Source organism: Ochlerotatus camptorhynchus, unplaced genomic scaffold (genome assembly GCF_037179485.1).
Source record: "Ochlerotatus camptorhynchus isolate MF236.1 unplaced genomic scaffold, CSIRO-AGI_Acam_v1.1 ptg000249l, whole genome shotgun sequence".
NCBI classification, from domain to species: domain Eukaryota; kingdom Metazoa; phylum Arthropoda; class Insecta; order Diptera; family Culicidae; genus Ochlerotatus; species Ochlerotatus camptorhynchus.
This window is the reverse complement of record NW_027040739.1, coordinates 1057716-1077358: the sequence shown is the minus strand read 5'-3', so window position 1 is coordinate 1077358 and position 19643 is coordinate 1057716. Positions and strand designations below refer to the sequence as shown.

Below are 19643 nucleotides of genomic sequence, written 5' to 3'. Positions count from 1 at the left end.
ACGTCAATGAATATTGGAGAAGGGGCCCTCGTCAGCCGTACGACGCAACTTAGTCGCGATGCTCTCACAAAATCGCTGGACGGCACTGAACACCCGTTATATTAATTTGTGACTCATTGGTGTATGATCTGAATTTAGTTGAAACATGCGGCAATGAGATTTTTATTCTAAATGAAAGAATTAAATAATCCGTTAATTTGAATTTGCGTATTTACAGTGAAAAGTTCTATTGAAATAGATTTTAATTCCAACGCACAACGATATAAATTTCCATGACCATGTAAATTTCAGCATTAATTCATTGAATTTCATATCGTTTAGATTGTAATTTTATATTTAGAAATCCTGCTGCAGTTGGTGATTGAAAATCACAAAATATGTTTATCTATGCCCCCTTTTTGACAAATACCGCTTGCCACGTTACCACTAGAGTAGCTTGCCATTTGTTGCAAAGCTAATCACTTTTTTGTTTTTTTTTTGTTTTGTGTTGTTACGAGATTGTAAACGTTTTTGAAGTAGGCAAGTTAAGTACAGCACTTTCCTGAAGTCATACCAGAACCCAAAACTATAAGCAATTCAACAAATCCGAGAAACAGTAACGACACTATCGACAGGAACTTCAGTCGATATCAGCAAGAATAAGACGCTCCAGCACCAACAACAACATCAACAACAGCAACAGTAACAACAACAACAACAACAGCAGAACTACCTCCCAATGCATAATCATATTTCTGTATATCAGCATTCCCATTCCTTTCCACGAGGTGACCATCCATCAGCGACAACGAGACGGTTAGCAGCAGAAGACAAAACATAGATAGCATATAAGTAAAAATTCGCGCACTTAGCGTTTTTCATTAAACCCTTTAGTATATACCACGTTGTAACTCTTTGCTTTGGAATAATAAATCATTCCAGTTCAGACCTTCAGTCGAGTAAGTTCGTAATTCTAATTTTATCCTTTTTAAAAACGTATCACCAAACCATGAGGTTTTAACTGGCATTCCTCAAGAAACCTTTGAATGTGATGCATGGAGCATTCGCAAAGCTCATCAGCCAATTATATTGGAAAACCTATTCCATATAATACATTATTATAAATATGAATGTGCCTCAGTGCCCAATTGTTGTACGCATCATTGACTTTCAAATTCTATTATTAAATTCTATTATTGCACATTTAGTATCTAATTATTGTACACCTATAAGATACGGCAAAATGTATTTTTATCAACATGAATTCACGAGCGCATTTAGAGGCGTGACGTGAACAGTTTTTGATAACTTTAAGAAACCCCGCCCCCCACTCCTCCTCATCTGCGCTATCCCCTCGTGGACGATTATTCATATTTTATTTATTAATAAGGACAGAGTACAGTTGCGAACCCCCTTTCCTTTAGAAACTGGGTATACATATAAACAGCCACTTACTGATTTGTCAGTCCATTTTGGCTGAAATATGTATGGCCCTCCAAATACATATTTTACATCGCTATCGGTATGAAAGGCCATTGAGCAGTTCCCCACCAAATGCCGAACCGATCTGACTCGATCATTTCCTATTTTCATGATTGTTTGTTATGATCAGTTATTCAGCTATAATTCGGCCAGAATCTCACAAAAAGCTTAAAAATTGTGTTTTTGAAATTTTTCAACAAATTATAACACGAAAACTTAACTTCCATTCCAAATAACGTCTGAGAAAAATTATAGGAATAAATAATTCCTTTTTAGGAAAAATATACATGGTGAAAAAATTCAAGTAATTTTAGGTAAAAATAAAAAAGGAGGTTGTCTTCAATACACGGCCGTAGATTTGACCAAAGTGGTCAAGCAGTTTTGGCATAACTTTCTACCAGCAATTTCACAAATCAGGACCAACTAATTTAATTTTTTTCATGAAACGCACAATGTTGGCTACTTTTCTCTTGGTTCTAGAAGAATAAACCTCAAAATAATGTTTTATTTCAAAGTTCGAGTGGTAGTAAACGTAATTTTGACTGCTCGAATGAAGTGGTTAATTACGTGCTCGATATCAATATTCGGCAACTGTGCTACGGAAACGCCTCGTTTTCGGATGAAAAAAATACGCATTTCGTACACAAAACGGGCGGAATTTTTGGTTCATTCAATAGATAATTAAAACAGCGAAAATTTATTGGAGGAATTTCTTGCTAAGATCAATCATATAAATACGATATTTTTCTGCTTTTTTCTAGCGTCCTAGAGAAACCCTGTTTCTGGTTAACTGTGAAGGTCAAGTGATATTCGGTCATTGCGAGAATTTTTATGTACCACTTCAATACTCGTTCATTCAGTAAATTCTGGATAGTGGACTATACCGAGAAGAAGTGGAAAAGACGAAGAGGAGGCCAAACGACGAGCGCTGCTGAAGGAAAAACAATTGTTAGAAGCAAGGGAGTTGAAGGCACGGATAAAAGCGCAAGCTAAACTTAAGTCACCTCCGAGGAAGAGTAAGAAGAACTTATATACAATGTCCAAAAAAAAAAAAATATAAAAAGTTCAAAAATTTAATCAAAAGTTGTTGTTTTGCATTTTTTTTTTAATTTTTAAGTGTCTAACTTGAAATTTTCATAGAAGATCGCAATTTTTATAAGCTTTATAATGTAAATATTAAAATAACCTTGCAGTGGGTAATATTTTGCTATGCATGTTTTGAACAATTTTGTTTTATTTTTACCCAAAATTACTTGAAATTTTTTACTGGGTTTATTTTTTTCCTTTTTATGACTCTGCATTTCTACTACCCTATAGAAACAGCCTCTTATCATGTTTGTCATAGGTATTATGAAATACCTGTGACAAACATTATTTTAGAAACACTCTTTTGATTTAGTACCACAATCGATGTACTAGATTAAGGAAGTTCAATGATAGTAAAATCATGACTGACATTGGCAAGAGACACCTACGAGAATACTAACCAAAGTAACAATTTTTGTTTTCATAGTTTTATAAACCATGGTTTGCTTTAAAACTTCGATCATTATCAATAATCTTGGATATTTAGAAGTTATGAAGAATCTTAATCTTGGCTGTGATCAATTCCAAACCAACTCGCGAATCGATTTTATTTTTGCCTTTCCGAATTTGAATGTAACTTTGCATAATTATTCGTTAAGGTCAATACATCAAGTTTGTGTTAGAATTCAGCCCAATTTTGCATAATGGTGTATTTATTTATTTTTTCAATAAATCATAGCACGAAAATGGCTCATCTAGTCGTAATGACGTCTGTGAAAAGATGTAGAAAACTGGACTGCCTTTCCAGAAAAAAAAAGACACGATGAAAAACCATGAGGCCTAAATGCCCCTAATTTGGGCCCATACATAAATTCAGCAATCGACTGAATTTTCAATAGCGACCAAAAATATCCATTAGTTCATCTAGATAAAATTGATAAATAGCAAATTTTTAGCGATGGGCCCAATCTTAGATCCATAGGCCAACATAAGAGCCATTTTCCCTATACAACTTTCAACTTTTTCTTCAAATCCGATTATAATCAGAATGAATTCCGGTGCTGTGTATCCGTAAATGAAAAATATTTTACTTAATTTTGGGTTGCTGAATCTGAAGTCAGATTTCATTAAAATCAACAATTTAGTATCATAAAAATGGTACTAAATTGCCTACATTTGGGTGTATTTTTTTTTTTTACTATTTTGACCAGAACTTTTGAAGGATTTTTTTTTGGTGAACACAAATCAAGTATAAATGTTAACTTCTGAATATTGCATTGAATAAAAACCTGCATGATCTACTTCACCCCTAAATTGAAGATTGCATTTTAAATCTAATTTTAATTCTAAAATACATACCAAACATGTAATTTATAAACTAAATTCGCACATTAGAAAAGTATTGGCTTGCAAAGGTTTGAGCGGTATTTATTTGTGTGCTAAACATATGGTAGTAAAATATTCAGGTTTATCAGAAAAAAGTGATCAACTTCCCCTCGTTTTGCGGTAGCTCATTTTGTATTTATTTTTTATTCATTTACCAAATAGTCATTCAGGTCCTAGAAAATAATTCAAATTGCTACATCTATATACTGTCATATAAGCTAAAACTTTTAAGATGTAGTATATTACCTTCATTCGATTTTCCTCATCTGCTAATATCTCCCGAGTATTTATTGTTAACCCTACCTTTTCCGTTCGTTTTCAAGAGAAGGACGATTTACTTGTCAATGTTTCACAGCCATAATATAATTACACCATTGACAATTTGGTGCTATTGCCTTTCCAAAAATATGCTTGTGTGTGAAGCTTGTAAGGCTTGTACTCGAAAAAAAAAATGCACCATTTTTATCCGTGTGTAACTTTTTTATCCGTGGGTAAAAATTGATGAAAATCTGGGTATAACTAGTTTGGAGTAAATTGTTTACATGTGTAAAATTTCATAACAATCGGTTCAGTGGTTATTGAGATGTCATCGAAACAAGAAGAAAATCGCCGAAGAATTTTGCGCGCCGTCATGGAAAATCCGACTGCGACCATGAGATGGATCGGAAGACAACTGGGAATCACCCATACAACTGTGTCTCGGGTGGTTAAATCGTTTAAGGAGTCCCAGACGACCGAGCGGCGGGCTGGAAGTGGAAGAAAATCGAAGACAGCTGACCCTGTGAAGGCCCGGAAGGTGTTGGATTATTTCAAGTGTAATCTGAACCTTTCGATTCGCGACGCGGCTCTGAAGGCAAAGTGTTCCGCCTGGTTCGTTCAGCAAACCATGAAACGAGCTGGGCTTCGTGTATTCAAGGGCCGGAAGGCACCGAACCGGCGTAATCAACAAAACACGGCGGCCAAATCCCGCGCAAGGAAGCTGTATCGAGAGTGGTTAACGAAACCGATGTGTGTGGTTATGGATGACGAAACCTACATCAAGGCAGACGCAAAGCAGATACCGGGGCTGGAGTTCTACGTTGCCAAATCACGGTGTGATGTTCCGGAAGACATAAGGAAGAAGAAAGTGGACAAATTCGCCAAAAAATACTTGCTCTGGCAGGCCATATGCCAATGTCCCACGGAGGTGAGACATTATTTTGGCCGGACCTGGCATCATGCCATTACGCGCGATCGACGTTGGATTGGTATAGAGACAATAACGTTGGTTTTGTACCAAAAACCGCCAACCCCCCAAATTCACCAGAGATTCGTTCGGTGGAAAGATTTTGGGCCATAATGAAGGCCAAAGTTCGAAAATCGTCCAAGGTTTTTAAGAACGAGCTGGATTTGAAGAAAGAATGGATGAAAATGACCAAAAAGGTTGGCTCCACCATTGCACAAAATGTAATGAGGGGTCTTAAGGGAAAGGTGCGGGCTTTCAGCGATGGAAAGCGATTGAATAAAGTAATTATGCCGAAACATAATCCATATGTATTAGTTTATTCCTTGAAAGTTTCAAGAAAATCCGACTTAAAATAAAGTTTTGGCGAACACTTTTGTCTGGTGCATTTTTTTCGAGTACAGGCCTTATGACCTATGCCCCAAGTAAAACAAATTCATTTAATTATGTTGAGTAAACTGCTATACAACCAAATCCAGTCATACAAAGGTTATATATTCTATTACAGGACATGTGTGTTGCTTGGGTCGTAATATAGTTAACACAACACTGTCTCTTCTTGAATCATATCTCTGAAAGGAATTACAGTATTCTTAATTTCTTTCAACTTAATTCCCTCTTTTGCTTCCCATTGTTCTTGCCGTCATGAAATGATTCTACACGGCCACTGAGAACAACCCAGTCACTTATACTCAGTTGTATAAGAATTTTTTAAAAACCGCAGGTACTCAGCGCTGAGTTCCTGTAGTTTTAGAAATGGCTCTCTCTGTGGGTTGTTTTCAGTGGCCGTGTAGCCTTGATATTTGTTTTTATTTCCCAATGATCTACAGCTACCGTCTCATCAACCCGGTAGTACAGTGCTCGTTTAGCTTCGCGATCGGCTTGTTAATTTCCTAGAATACCAATGTGACTCGGTACCCAGAATAATGTAACTTCTTTTCCAGATTGCAAACACTAGTAACACTTACACAAACAGATAATAATCTGAAATTCAATTCTATTTTTATGTGATTAATATTTTCAAGATATTTTTCCTCTTATAGAATAAATACAAAATTTGCGTGTTGTGGGCTTTCAACTTAGTGACTTAACTTGACGTGCTTCCGCTGTTTTCAATTGAGAGGTTTTTATGCATATTAAATGGCAAACTCAATGATACTCTATGCTCAGGGAAGAGAAGAAAATTTCCAAACCCGAAATATTTTCTAGACCGTACCGACCGTGCCTTTACCGATTCGTCAATTCGAGACCATAACACATTTCATCTTATTATTTTGTCATCTAAATTGAAATGAAAATATATTGCTTGAATTGTACATTTGAAGGTTCAATTTATCAATGTCATTGCTCTGGCAGATAGCAAGATAGCAAATATCCTACCAAACATAAAATATAATCCAAAACTTTTCCAGCACAGTCGTTTATATTGATGTAAAAAAAAAAGGCAACCTTCATTTATTATTATCTTGTGGCGTGATTGAGTTAGATGATGATGAAACGATCAAGTGCTCATCGTACTTACCTATCATCGTCGTGAGCAGAAAGACAATAGTCGCGAACGCGACATTGTTACATTGATGATGCAAGCAGTACGACGATGTCATCACAAAATATTTTACCTCTTCTACATTTTCTGCTTGAAGACGAATTTATCACAATCACTGATGGCACATATTTCTCTATAAAAAGTTTTCACTTCCACATCGTTCGTATCTTCTCAGCATCCGTTCTTTCAAACATCGGAATGGAACTTTTCTCCTTGGCATCTTTTGAATTTGCCTGTCATCATCGTTGTGGCACTTCTCCTTCACTACCCAGCTTCTATTCAACTTCACTTACTGTAATTGAATTTAATATCTATACAGCTCATTTTTCTTGGTAACCATGCACTTTCCTTTTCCCTGGTCTGCATGGCATCTTGAGTTATATTTATTGTTCTCTATCATCCACTACACTGAATTTTGTTCGAACTTCATTTCGTTCTCTTCTGCACGTATCCAGTCTCTCCAGTCTGGCTGCAGCAACCATGGAAAGGCTCACGATCGTCGTAATGGTTCATCCATATCATTTCCGTTCTGTGGGCGGGTGTCAAGATATAAGAGAAGTGGCGTCATGATTTAATCTTAAAATGTCACATTTCCGTGAAGAGCGACGAACCGAATTGTATCGCGTGGTTCTTAGCTGACGACGGTAATCTCATAAAATGCAGGACATTGAAAAATATAAATACGCAACCGAGAGGAACAATCCGATGCTACACCATGAGTAAGCGGCTTAAATGATGGCGGCCACTAGCTGTCCCAGTGGGTTTGATATCAAACGGGCCATGATGAAACAGGAGGTAGATGAAACTCAAGCTGTTCGAAATATGATATCGTTATTTGGGATGCTATTTAACATTGTGTTTCATCAAATGAAACTGGCTGGATAAATCTTTTTACTCCTTTTTTTACATTCCAGGATTGTAGAGTCGGAGTCGGATGAAATTTAATAAACTGATTAGTCGGAGTACGAGTCGGTGCAATTATGTCGACTCCGATTCCTTACCTCAATGGAACATGATGTTTTTTAAAGTGTAGTAATAATGACAAACTTATAATACTTAGAACAACCAATCAGTTTCAAATTACCGCCTTAAAAAAAGATAACCAACAAATTAACCAACCAATAAGTTTCACGATGAATTATTTATTTAAAACATTCAATGTTTTATTGGATCCAAACATTCATGTCAAACACATAATAAGGCCAATTTGGTAAGTTTCATGATTAGATCAGTTAATATTTTGAGATGATAGTGTTATAAAATGTAGTGAACAAAGGAAACCCGAGCAAAACCAGAGACAAATTGAAGATTAAATTTGATGTTATGATGTCGCCAATAATAATTGCTCGGCTGTCGTTTTGGCTGTTTTAACGGTTAAAATATCAAAATCGAGAGCAAACTAATATTTATGTGACATCACATTGAAAACTAATTCTGCTATCAGTTAGAACAAATTGAAAACTCAATTTGATGTATATTTTTCTGTTGATAATTTGATGTTCTGCCAAGGGAATGAAAACAAAACTACAAGAACTTATATTTGAAGAGCAAATACATAGCGAAATAAATCAAAATTTGTTATGTAATTGTCAATCGCGTAAGCTGAATTCAAATAATGATTTCAGTTTGATGTTGATATCAAAACTTGATTTCCATATACTGTCATTTTGATGCTGGACTTTACTCGGAAATAGACTGAATTTAATGAATGATTCAAGATAAATCGGAATAAGAGATCTTAAAAAAATCATCTCTTACAAGTTAGAATTTTAAAATGTTGTTCACTGTGTACGAATATTGAATATTTCCAGAATAGAAATGGCACCTAACGAATTCCCATTTTGTACTCAAATTGATCATATTTACAATAATCCTGCTTGCGGAGGGGCCATTTATTAATTACGTCACGAATTAAGTCGAGGGAGGGGGTTTTAAGAAAGATGATTTTTACAATTATGTTTACTGGTTTGTACTGTTTTTATGCAGCATTGAAACACATTAGTGTCTCGCAATTCTACATAGAATACCTTATCTTATCATATCTTTCTTTATTAAAGAGACTTTCAGACAAATTTGCCAGATTGTGGACAAAGAGCTGTCGAAACAGAAAACGGTTCTTTGAGCATAACAAGGTTTGGTTGAGTAGGTGTGAAACTGCAAGCGAATTAGCAGAACCGAAAGCTGAAAAAGGACGACCACGCAAATCTTTCGAGACCTCAAGTACGAGATCAAAGCTTAGAAAAGTGCACGATATCAGCGTAGAAGTTCCTTATGCGGAGTTAATGTTTGCAGCGGCAACCAGTGCAACAAATTCTGGCCTTCGAGACGCAGGAAAGATCATCAAAAATCTATCGGAGTTTCCGGAAAACGCAGGTAGTGTAAAGCAGTCCATGAATGTAGTCAGTGATGTGGAAGAATATTCACCAACTGAAGCTTTGGCGTTTATTTGTAAGAACGGATTATCTAAAAGTCAATACAAAGACATCCGTGCATCGAGCCTGCAGAAAGGATGTAATTTATATCCTTCCTACCAAAGGGTTTTGGAGGAAAAAATACTTACGTATCCTACAGGTGCTTTGTGTTTGAGTTATGTTTAGTACAATAATTAATGTATTGTGTTTGAATTACAGGTATAACGATAAAGCCATCGGCAGCTGAAATTTCGCTGCAAGCTTTAGTAGATCACACTAATGTGCGTCTGTTCGAAAGCCAAAAGAGCATTCTAACTGGTTTATCGTTAAATGAATACGAGATCAAGTATAAATGGGGATATGACGGCAGCAGTAACCATTCTCGTTATAAACAGAATTTCTTTGATGAAAATGAGGACGGTGAATTAGTTGACTACAATGATTCACACATATTTTCTATTGCTCTGGTTCCTCTTCAGATTTCCACAAAGATCTCAGAACATGAACATAAGGTTTTCTGGAACAATGATTTGCCATCGTCTGTCTCCCTATGCAGGCCAATCAAGCTTATTTTTTCTAAAGAAACTTCTCAGCTTACGCAAACAGAAGTTAAGAAAGTACGGCAGCAGATACAAAATCTGAAACCGACAGAAATGTCTCACGATGATCGAAAAATCACCATATTTTCAACCTTGATATTAAGGTTCAATTTACTTTGATGCTTTTTGGAAAATTTCAAAAGCAGTTTTTTCCGACGCATTATTTCAGATTGCAAAAAGCTGAGCACCAATGTTACCGACGCCAGGGAGGCAGCTCCCACACCTGGATCCTACCTATCGACTCATCAAATCATGAACTGGGGACCAACGGCTTTACTTCCCTTCTGAAGAAAGGCGTGATCAAAGATTGTATGGCTCAGAAAATAACGACGGTGACGGCTGGGTTTGAACCCAGGCCCTTTGAAGTGATAGGCAGTCACGCAAGTAGCCACAACTGTTCAGTGACAAGCGTGCAAATAGGGCAAAGCAAGCCCTTAATCATATCGATAAATCTTAAATAGTTGATCAACCAGCAGTCAATATAACAAACGTTTTGATGTACATACTGGAATATTACAGCGAATTAATCGTTTTCGATTCGAATAGATGAAGAATCACGATGAACCATATTTTTGTCCCGTACTGTTTGTTTCCAAAATTTTCTGGCAGTTCACGGAACTGCCCTTAAGTTTTTGAAACTTTCGCATAAAGATCTTTTAACTTCGCCAACAATATGGAATTTCCTTTATATTTTGGATCTTCCATAAAGATATCTGAGGACTTTCCTGAGTTTCTAGGAAATTCTATAAGTTCCTGTAATTTTCCTGAAGTTCTTGGAATTGCTCATCCCTATGATCCCTCATTAGTGTCAAGGGAGGGCTGGACGGTTGTTACTATGCGTTACTATGATGAAATGAAGACAATTATAAAAAAGAAACCATCATCTTACTCGTGAATTAATATTTCTATTAATTTATCATCGATGTAAAGTATTTAAGCAGCAAGCTTTTAAGTCTCCTGCCCTTGGGGATTCCTTCAAACACGGTTGAAAGCAGGCAACCAATCGAACAACTTGAATCCTAGGTAATTCAATTTCATGTCAGGTCTTTCGCTAAATGTAAATCAGTTAGAAGCAAAATCTTCCAATTAGGAACCATAATTCCACCAGGTATTCCACGTGTACAACCCATTCCTAAAATAATCGGCACCTTCCACTGTCTACATTGCACAACAAACCGCTTGGATTGCTTCAAAAGAATTTCCGCCATTCAATTGGAGTGTTTTCCAGTTGAATGCAAGGTTCTGCAGCAGGAATCTGATAAGCACGTATGCATTTAATCAGAAGTGCACTTTCCGGAACAATACGCTTCTGGCACAACAAAAGCGCAACAACTCAACACGAAAGTACCCTCTGACGACGGAACACTTGTCGCATAATCCTCGTCAAGGTTCATCACCGAGCAGCAGAGGCCAAAAGAGTGAGCCACCTCTAGGACAATGGGGCAAATGAAATTTAACGCATTGCATTGTGTTTGCCGGTCAGAGCTCAGCCCAGGCCAAAGTGAAAATGAATATTCTGGTGAATCCGGACAGCGTGTTCTGACGTAACCAAGGTATCATGATCCATCTACTGATGCTGGATATACGTACACAGCGTAGGTATAGGTAGTTATATTGTGACCATATTCCCGCGATATAACGTTCGCGAATAACTTTACCCAGCGGCTGGCACAAAGGGATCTACATAGCTATTAGCTATATATATATATAGCATCCACACCACAATACATACTAGGTCGGTTCATAGTGGCAACATATTTTAGCAGCCGTTCATGAGATTTTTTTACTTTAAATTTTAGACTGGTAATTTGTAAAATAATGTTCATTAATAATCGTATTTTGGGAAAATTAGATCAGTTTTCCAAGCTACATGTTTGAACCAGTCTAACATAGCTCCACGTGTCATGTGAATTCTCAGCGCTCATTTGTGTCGTTGGTAAATTTTGTGCTATGACGAAATTCCTAGTAGGTATCAACGCAAGTTGTGTATGTTGTGTGACAATGAAAAAACAACCACACTGACACCGATGACACCGCACCAGTTGGAGCACATAGGGACGCAGAAAATTAAAACTGAAATATAATTTATGTTACCCGTGCGAAGGAATCCCCCAAAGCAACGGAAGGCGAAGTGCGAGAAGACCATGCTGAACTCAACTCACCCTGCCAGCTCCCGGGTGCAACTTTTTAGCGCTTTACGCAGTTTCCCCTTAACGATGGCGTAATAAACTCATTACACGTTTCCCCATTTTTTTTTACGGAGGCTTCAGGCCAGGCTAGGGAAAGTCGTCATCTGTTGGGCAGCTAGGAAGAGTTTCGTCTTTTATTCATCTTTTCGGGTGCTTTTTGACCCTAGGATAAATCAACCGCAGTGAATGCGTAATGATATTTCAAACAAATTAATTAGCAGTGGTGGTCAACCATAATTCAGGACAATTAGTAATTTTCCACTCACAGTTTGTTAATTTTGAGTCTTCTAAGCTTCAATGTGTCGCAATAGTGGGATAATCACAGTAAATATTCACAGAAAACACTGAAGTAGGTCTTAGTATGTTAGATACTAAATAGATTTAAAATAATCATTCAAGGAGTTGAATATTACGATTCAAATCACTCGAACTTTTCAATGGAGCAATATTGTGATATATTTTCTTCCCGAACTTCGTTTTATTTGTGCTAAGTCTAACAAATTTGGTGTATTGCTTCATTTTCTTAACACCTCTGGAAGAAAGACACCTTCAAACTGCTCGACTGAATGATTGATTTGGGTGACCCTTACACATTTTGTTAGCATGGGAAAATTTTCCACACAATAAAATTTTTTTTTCTGGCAAGATTTCGAAAATCTAAGAAAACTTTTTTTGTTTATTAGATTCTTGAGAAAACTTACATGTAAAAACATTGTTTCTATCTAAAATAAGGTTGGACTATAAATAAAAAATAAGGTCGATATTTTCGGTTTTTTAGTCAATTTTTCTGACGTGATGAGACAGAAAACATGCTTAAATTATCTTCAGAAAACGAAAAAAAAAAAAATTATTTACAAAGGTATATTTTAAATAGTTTTGCAATATTTTTAGAAAAATTCAAAACGTTTCTCTTTAGGGGTGGTAAGCTTTCCGATAGTTATAAGGAGATGTTCATAATTCACGTAGATAATTTGTGATAATTTAGCAAGCACGATTTATTAGAAAAACGGGATTAAATTCACAAATGTACGTATTTTCTAGGATTTTTGTGCTTTTTCTGCTCCCCCATTGATAAATATGCTATGATTTTATAAAAAAAAATTGCTCAATTCATGCGTAGAATTTTTGAAACGCACAAACTTTTTGGAATTTTTTTTTGAAAAAATATGGGCTTAATTCATGCAAGTAAAGGGCAAGTTGAAATACGCGTAGAAGTTGGAATGGAAAGTGGAAGTGAATAATCATTGTGATTATTTTAAATTCTAGCACTCAAAGCCACACACAAATAAGAGTGAATATTCCCTTCCGCTTATAGATACGCTTCAACTTGCCCAACTTGAACACTGGTGCAGAACGGACAAACTCTTGGATAAAACCTATTTTTTGGGATTTCAATTCAACTCGATATTTAACACTCAACCGGGCAATTTTATATTCTATTACAGATTTGCATGGAAAGTATACAGAATTTGCAATGTTTCGGAATACAAACAGATTCTGTACTTTGGTTGCCGGAAAGTTTTGAAAATAATTTTGTAATTTTGATGTTAACTTATTTTACGAACAAAGTTTGTTTCCCCAAATGCATTGCGTATAGAAAATCATCTCTTGAAGGTTTTATACAAAAACATGCCTTCTGGAAAAACTTGCATGTAAAGGGTGATACGGTCAAAATTTGGTCAAGGGAAAACGCGTGTAAATCGGTGAAATCGTTTATTTAAAAAATCAAATTAAATTTCTTTTTCAAGTTCAATTAGTATAAAATTCAGGAAAAATATTCAGTTAGGCTTCCGCTTTTCCAAATCCGAATTGCCGGGCCTTACGCTTGACCCCTGCCATCAGATTTTGTACAGCCACCTTGTCCACCTTCTTCGCCGCAGAAAGCCAGTTTGCCTTGAACTGCTGCTCGCCCTTAGCAGTTTTTTTGGTCTTCTTTAGGTTCCGCTTGACAATAGCCCAGTATTTCTCAATTGGGCGGAGCTCTGGCGTGTTGAGAGGGTTCTTGTCCTTGGGAACCACCTGCACGTTGTTGGCGGCGTATCACTCCATGGCCTTTTTACCGTAATGGCAAGATGCCAAATCCGGCCAAAACAGTACGGAACAACCGTGTTTCTTCAGGAAAGGCAGCAGACGTTTATTCAAACACTCTTTCACGTAAATTTCTTGGTTGACAGTCCCGGAAGCTATGAAAATGCTGCTTTTCAAGCCACAGGTACAGATGGCTTGCCAAACCAGATATTTCTTTGCGAACTTTGACAGTTTCATGTGCTTGAAAACATCTGCTACCTTTCCCTTCCTTTTGCCGTATAAAACTCCTGTCCCGGAAGCTGCTTGTAGTCGGCTTTGACGTAGGTTTCGTCGTCCATTACCACGCAGTCAAACTTCGTCAGCATCGTCGTGTACAGCCTCCGGGATCGCGCTTTGGCCGTCGTATTTTGTTTATCATCGCGATTTGGAGTCACTACCTTCTTGTAAGTCGATAGTCCGGCTCGTTTTTTGGCTCGATGCACGGTTGTAGACGATACACCCAGCTTCAGGCATACCAAAAGTACCGCCTCATGACAGTATTCCAACGGCTGTCGCTTTCTTTTCCCTACGACAGCCTTGAGATTGAGCTATAAGCGACAGCCCACAGTGAGGCTGTTATACGACATGCAACGTTGCCGTCTTGTGCTGCTCACGACAGCTTGTTCTTAGTCATGTATTTTGTTCGTTCGGCTATGACAGCCTCGGATGGTCATTCGTAACTTTCCTCGTACATACAACAAGCAGTCCGTCAAACTGCCGATTCGTTGCTGCTGTCTTTGAAATTTTGTTTGTGTGTCGTAAGACTGCTACTACACTACCAGTGTGGCGCCGGAGCTCATTCGGTTGCTATCACGTTCGTGCTGTCCATTGCAAAATTTTCATCCGATATTTTTTTTTTAAAACGCACGGTCTCCGGCGAAAAATATAAGCCTACCCGACACCAACCTGACTTCTACCAAACCCCAACCCGATGTTGGCCCGACATTGACCCGACATAAACACAGAATTGACCCGACATCGACCCGACATTTGACCGATGTCGACCATAAATTGACCTTACATTGATCCGACATCGGGCCGACATATATGTTCGGGATCATTCTTCTGGGTTTCTTCTATACTCCACTGCCGTATATCAATTGTATATAATGTCTCGTGACAGCCTTTTCGTGACAGCCACTTGGGTAAGCTGAGGGATGTCGTCGGTTTGTGAAGGCTGTTATGACGACAGAAACATTGAGAACCTGGTCATAAAGAAATGCATAAATACAGCCCATTCGGTTCACTACGTTCCAAGCACGATGATTTTAGCAAAGCGGGTATAGATGCGACTGTTCTAATACAGCTTTCATTCGTTCGTGTGTGCGCTGTTACCAATACACTTCGAATTCAGATCTGAACGTACGGTAGCAAGCGGTAGTAAAGCACACAAAGCAACAGTCAATTCAGGTATAAACCAACTGTCGCGAGAAGGCTGTACTTTTTGGAAGCCTGCCCAGCTTATTTGCGGCATCTCGGAGAGAGAGATTAGGGTTTCGCTTGAAACTACCGGCAACTCTCTTTGTCGTCTCAGTGGCTTCCGGTTTTCGATTTCCCCCCGATCCAGACTTCCTGGCTGTCGACAAACGTTCCCCAAACACTTTAATTACTTTGTAACGGTTGATTTGGCAACTTTTAGCGATTTTGCCAACATTGCGTGCGAGTAGCTCGGATTTTCGCGATGCGCGAGCAAAATTTTGATACGCTGCTGTTCTTGCTTGGACGGCATTTTGACAACTGAAGAGTGAATTCCAAAATCAAAATAGGAGCAACATTCTACACACACACACCTTCAAAATGAGAGGTGTTCAGGTTTTTTAAATGCAAAATTGAAAGAAATACGTCAAGTTGATATTGATCAAATTTTGACCGTATAACCCTTTAAGCTGCAGTCCATTTCAAGAACTGCCATTACATTTGTTGTAATAAACATATGCAATCGGGAATCCTTATTCCTGGATGGTTTTTTACCCGTATTCCTTCATCCGAACTATTAGAATCTTGAGCATCGGCAGCCTTATTAGCGATCCAACGGAATCCATGGATCCGGAAAAAATAATACTGACAAAAAAAAACCACTTAAATTGTACGCTTCTATGGTAATCTGATTATTAAATTAAAAAAACTCTGTAAAACCATTTACAGAACAAACTGTAAAATGAAGCAAACGCCAAAGTCGGTGAAAAATACCGAATATACTGCAAATTACAAACTCGTTTACCGAACTCCTGTGAAGTATTTAAAGCTGTCAAATCAAGATACAAGCCATGTTCACATTTAACTGTAGTTCAACTTCAACTGTAAAAGTGAGTAGTGGACAGTGATCAGAAAATTCCGGTGAAACTTTGAGCGGCACCGGTAATGAGGCAGGTAAACAGGATCACCCAAATATTTAATAAGAAAATGTTGATGTAGTAATTGTTATTGTTTTCAGACACTACCAACGATTCTGTGTTTTTCTGCTGGACATTTCTGCAATTCTACTTGTTCATATTGGATAATAATTTGAAATAAATAAACGTTTCAAATATTATTGTACAAATAGCATTTTCTTCAAATTGATCAAAAAAACCAATAACGACGATTTTCATAAAAAAAAAAAAAAAAAGAATTTTACGGAATAGTTCGTTACAAATTACTGAATCGTTCGGCGAAAAATCACAGAACCGTTCGGTACTTTTGACATTTCATAAAATATACCGTTTGCCGTAAAAAATTACCGAATACGGTAATAATTTCTAAGTGTGTAAACTGCCTAGAAAAGCATATCAGTTCCACATTTAAATGCTAGCAACTGAGAAAACTGCAAATGAACTTCTATTTTTGATTCTTTTTGCGCTGCATACCCTAATAAACAAATACCATAAACGAACGAATAGTCGATCTTTTCCACAAATGGTTTGGATGATATCCCGAACACGTCGTTAAGCAAAATAACCATAACATTTTTATTAGTGTATCCTTTTAGTTTTAAACTAAGTGTTTTTCAACAATATCCTGACTAGAGCTGCATAATTTGTGTTAGAAAGTATTAAGACCTTAAAATGTTAAAATAAAACCTGGGACTTTATTTTGTCAGTAGGCATAACAAGCATGCTTAGACCACAACGCTATTTTTATTCTATTTCTTGCTGTCCTGTCATTTCATAAGTTCGTTTTCACTACTATCTCGGAATGGCCGCTCTGCAATTATTGAAGGTGTACGGAAGTATTTCGAAATACTGTTCAGAAGATGAATTTGCTGGGATCAGATCAATAGCAGGAACTTAAGAATGGTTTGCACAAAGGAATGATTTCAACAGTATTTTGGGCAAACGTTCACCCTTTCCAAATTCCTCAGCTGACGGAAACAGTGTAGTGGATTCCGAAAGAAGTTTTTTCGGCGAAACTTCAAGACCTCGTTAAAAAACGTAAGATGTCGTTGAAGGAAAATAAAGGAGGTACGTCACCAAAAAAACGTCGCCTGCAGCATCTTGTTATTCACGACATCTGTTGTTGTCTCAAAGACTATAGTAAACATGTCTCGAAAGACGAAAGAATACCAGCAAACCATACGTACTGGAATTTTGATCCCACCGAACAGGTCAAGTTTATCCGTCAAAATGTGCAACAGGTGGAGATTAAGAAATAAGCTCGTCACATGCACATCGGTGATGGCCCTCGCAAACGCCAAACGTATAAATACCATGTGCGAACCACGAACATTACTGCCACAAACCAATCCCACCAAGGTGGTCATTCTTAAAACAGGCCTGATAGGACTAGGAACTGTAATTAATAATAATTGAAATTTCAAAATAACTAAAATTGAAAAGACGCATCTGTGTCACTTGATAAGTTATACATGTAAACCACACAAATTTAAGAAATATAGATCACGAACATTACTACCGAAAATTTAATTTGAACACTCTTGGCTATGCCGAACAATGCGGGTAAGTTGTACACTTGATTTTTTTTTTGAAAAAATATTAATAATTAAGCGTTCAAATAATAACAGGAACATATTTTACCGGAGTGTTGATGGTGACCACCCATAACCAGTCAAGCGTGGCAAATATCAGCGAAATGATTCGAAGCGTGATGCAATCAAAGCACATATTTCGTTGTTCGATCCGACGATTTCCCACTATCGACGTGAGCGGCTAATCGCTTATATCTGGCGTCGGATTTGAACGAGAAGAAGATGCACGACGAGTTTATGAATACAGAAAATTTGGATGTCAACTATGTCTTATATTGTCAAGTGTTGAGAAAGATGAATATTTCGCTTGTGAAGCCAGGACACGAACAGTGCGAAACCTGCGTAACATCTACCCTGCATGGAAAACAGACGAGTCATTCGAATTAGGCCGACAACATAGTAGAAGCGATTCGATGCGATAGCAATTGGCAAAGCGAAATGCAGCGGCAAGCGAAGCAACCTATGACATAGTGAAAGCGTTTTTGAAAACATTACAGTCGCGCGCGCAGTGCAAAATATTTGTTCAAATTTTCGGTGTCCATTTTTCCTCACTAGAATCAGTCCACTTGCGTTCGAAGGCGTCAAAACACAACACGAACAGCTCTGTCGCTTTGCTGAACGCTTTACACCTCTTCGCATCGCTTACACTATGGCTGGTTTGGGCGATTCCCATAGAACGCTCATAGAGGGTGCTTTCACGCAAGCGCTCCGCTTATTGCCAACGAATCGAATCGCTTCGAATCGCTTCTACTATGTTGTCGGCCTTAGACGGACCAAGAAACCGCTCGTTCAATATGTGACAGTTAAGCAGAACACTTTCGGTACGCTTGTTCATCCCGCACCGCTTACCGTGAAGATGGTGATGAAGTTGTTGAATTTTTTTTTCTATAAAGTAATTTATAGATTAGGATCATAGTTCATTATAGATATGCAAAGAGTCAGTAAATCTTAACATTTGAATCAACACCAATGTATTTTTACACTTAAAGTCCGAGATGTGCAGCGAGCATTTCTCACTTCATTTTTACAAAGTAAAAACAAATACAGTTTATTACTAGAACTAAAATCTACATTTTCACGTATCTATAAAAATCTTAAACTCTATTCTATCTACTGCTTTAAAAAGTGTCAACTGTGTGCAAATTTATTAGCTAATGAGCAGTTCGTTATCAAAACTGTGTATGCAAAGCTGTGTATGCCAATTTATCGTTTTTTTTTCACAGAGGCATACAACTGCGCTTGGGACGAGTCAAACAGCGGAAGATTTTCCAGCGATATTTTATGTTGCTTCCACCGTGTTATCGATCGATTTGGTGATGTGCATGAAATTGTTCTAGGGTTGGATAATTGTGCTGCCCAGAACAAAAATTGGAACATGTTTCTTCATATAAACTCATAATCAGGGCTGTCTTGCATCAACGTAGAGAGAGCTAAGTCAGTGATGAGAAATATTTCATAACTATCTTCGTCGCACTCCAAACACCGCATGACAAATTCCGTAGGTAGACTGTCATTTTTCATTTACGTCGTAAAAAAAACCTATCTCAGTACGTTCTCCCTCTCTTAGATCTATCGGTTACTCGAAGATGATTAAAGGTGTATTCAGATCTAAGCGTACATTACCGGAGCGGAGCAAAATTTGCGTTAGAATGAGAGAGACAACTAGTACTTTTCTCCCTCTCGTACCTTCGCAAAATCTCTCTCCGCGCGTGAAATATCCTTCAGATCTGAATACACCTTAAAAACTGCACGTTTTAGTCAGCCGTTCCGTG

The 19643-nt window shown here is 37.6% G+C and overlaps 1 protein-coding gene across 7 annotated transcripts in view; it reads right to left on the bottom strand.

Annotated features, from left to right (window-relative positions):
- dpr18 (defective proboscis extension response 18) overlaps positions 1 to 19643 on the bottom strand; it is a 67353-nt gene that overhangs the window by 16820 nt on the left and 30890 nt on the right. For all 7 annotated transcript variants that reach the window (XM_065226367.1, XM_065226365.1, XM_065226368.1 and 4 more), the window contains exon 2: positions 6618 to 7170. In XM_065226367.1, coding sequence (XP_065082439.1) covers positions 6618 to 6699 — 82 coding nt within the window. In that variant the 5' untranslated portion in view covers positions 6700 to 7170. The remainder of the gene's footprint in view (positions 1 to 6617; positions 7171 to 19643) is intronic.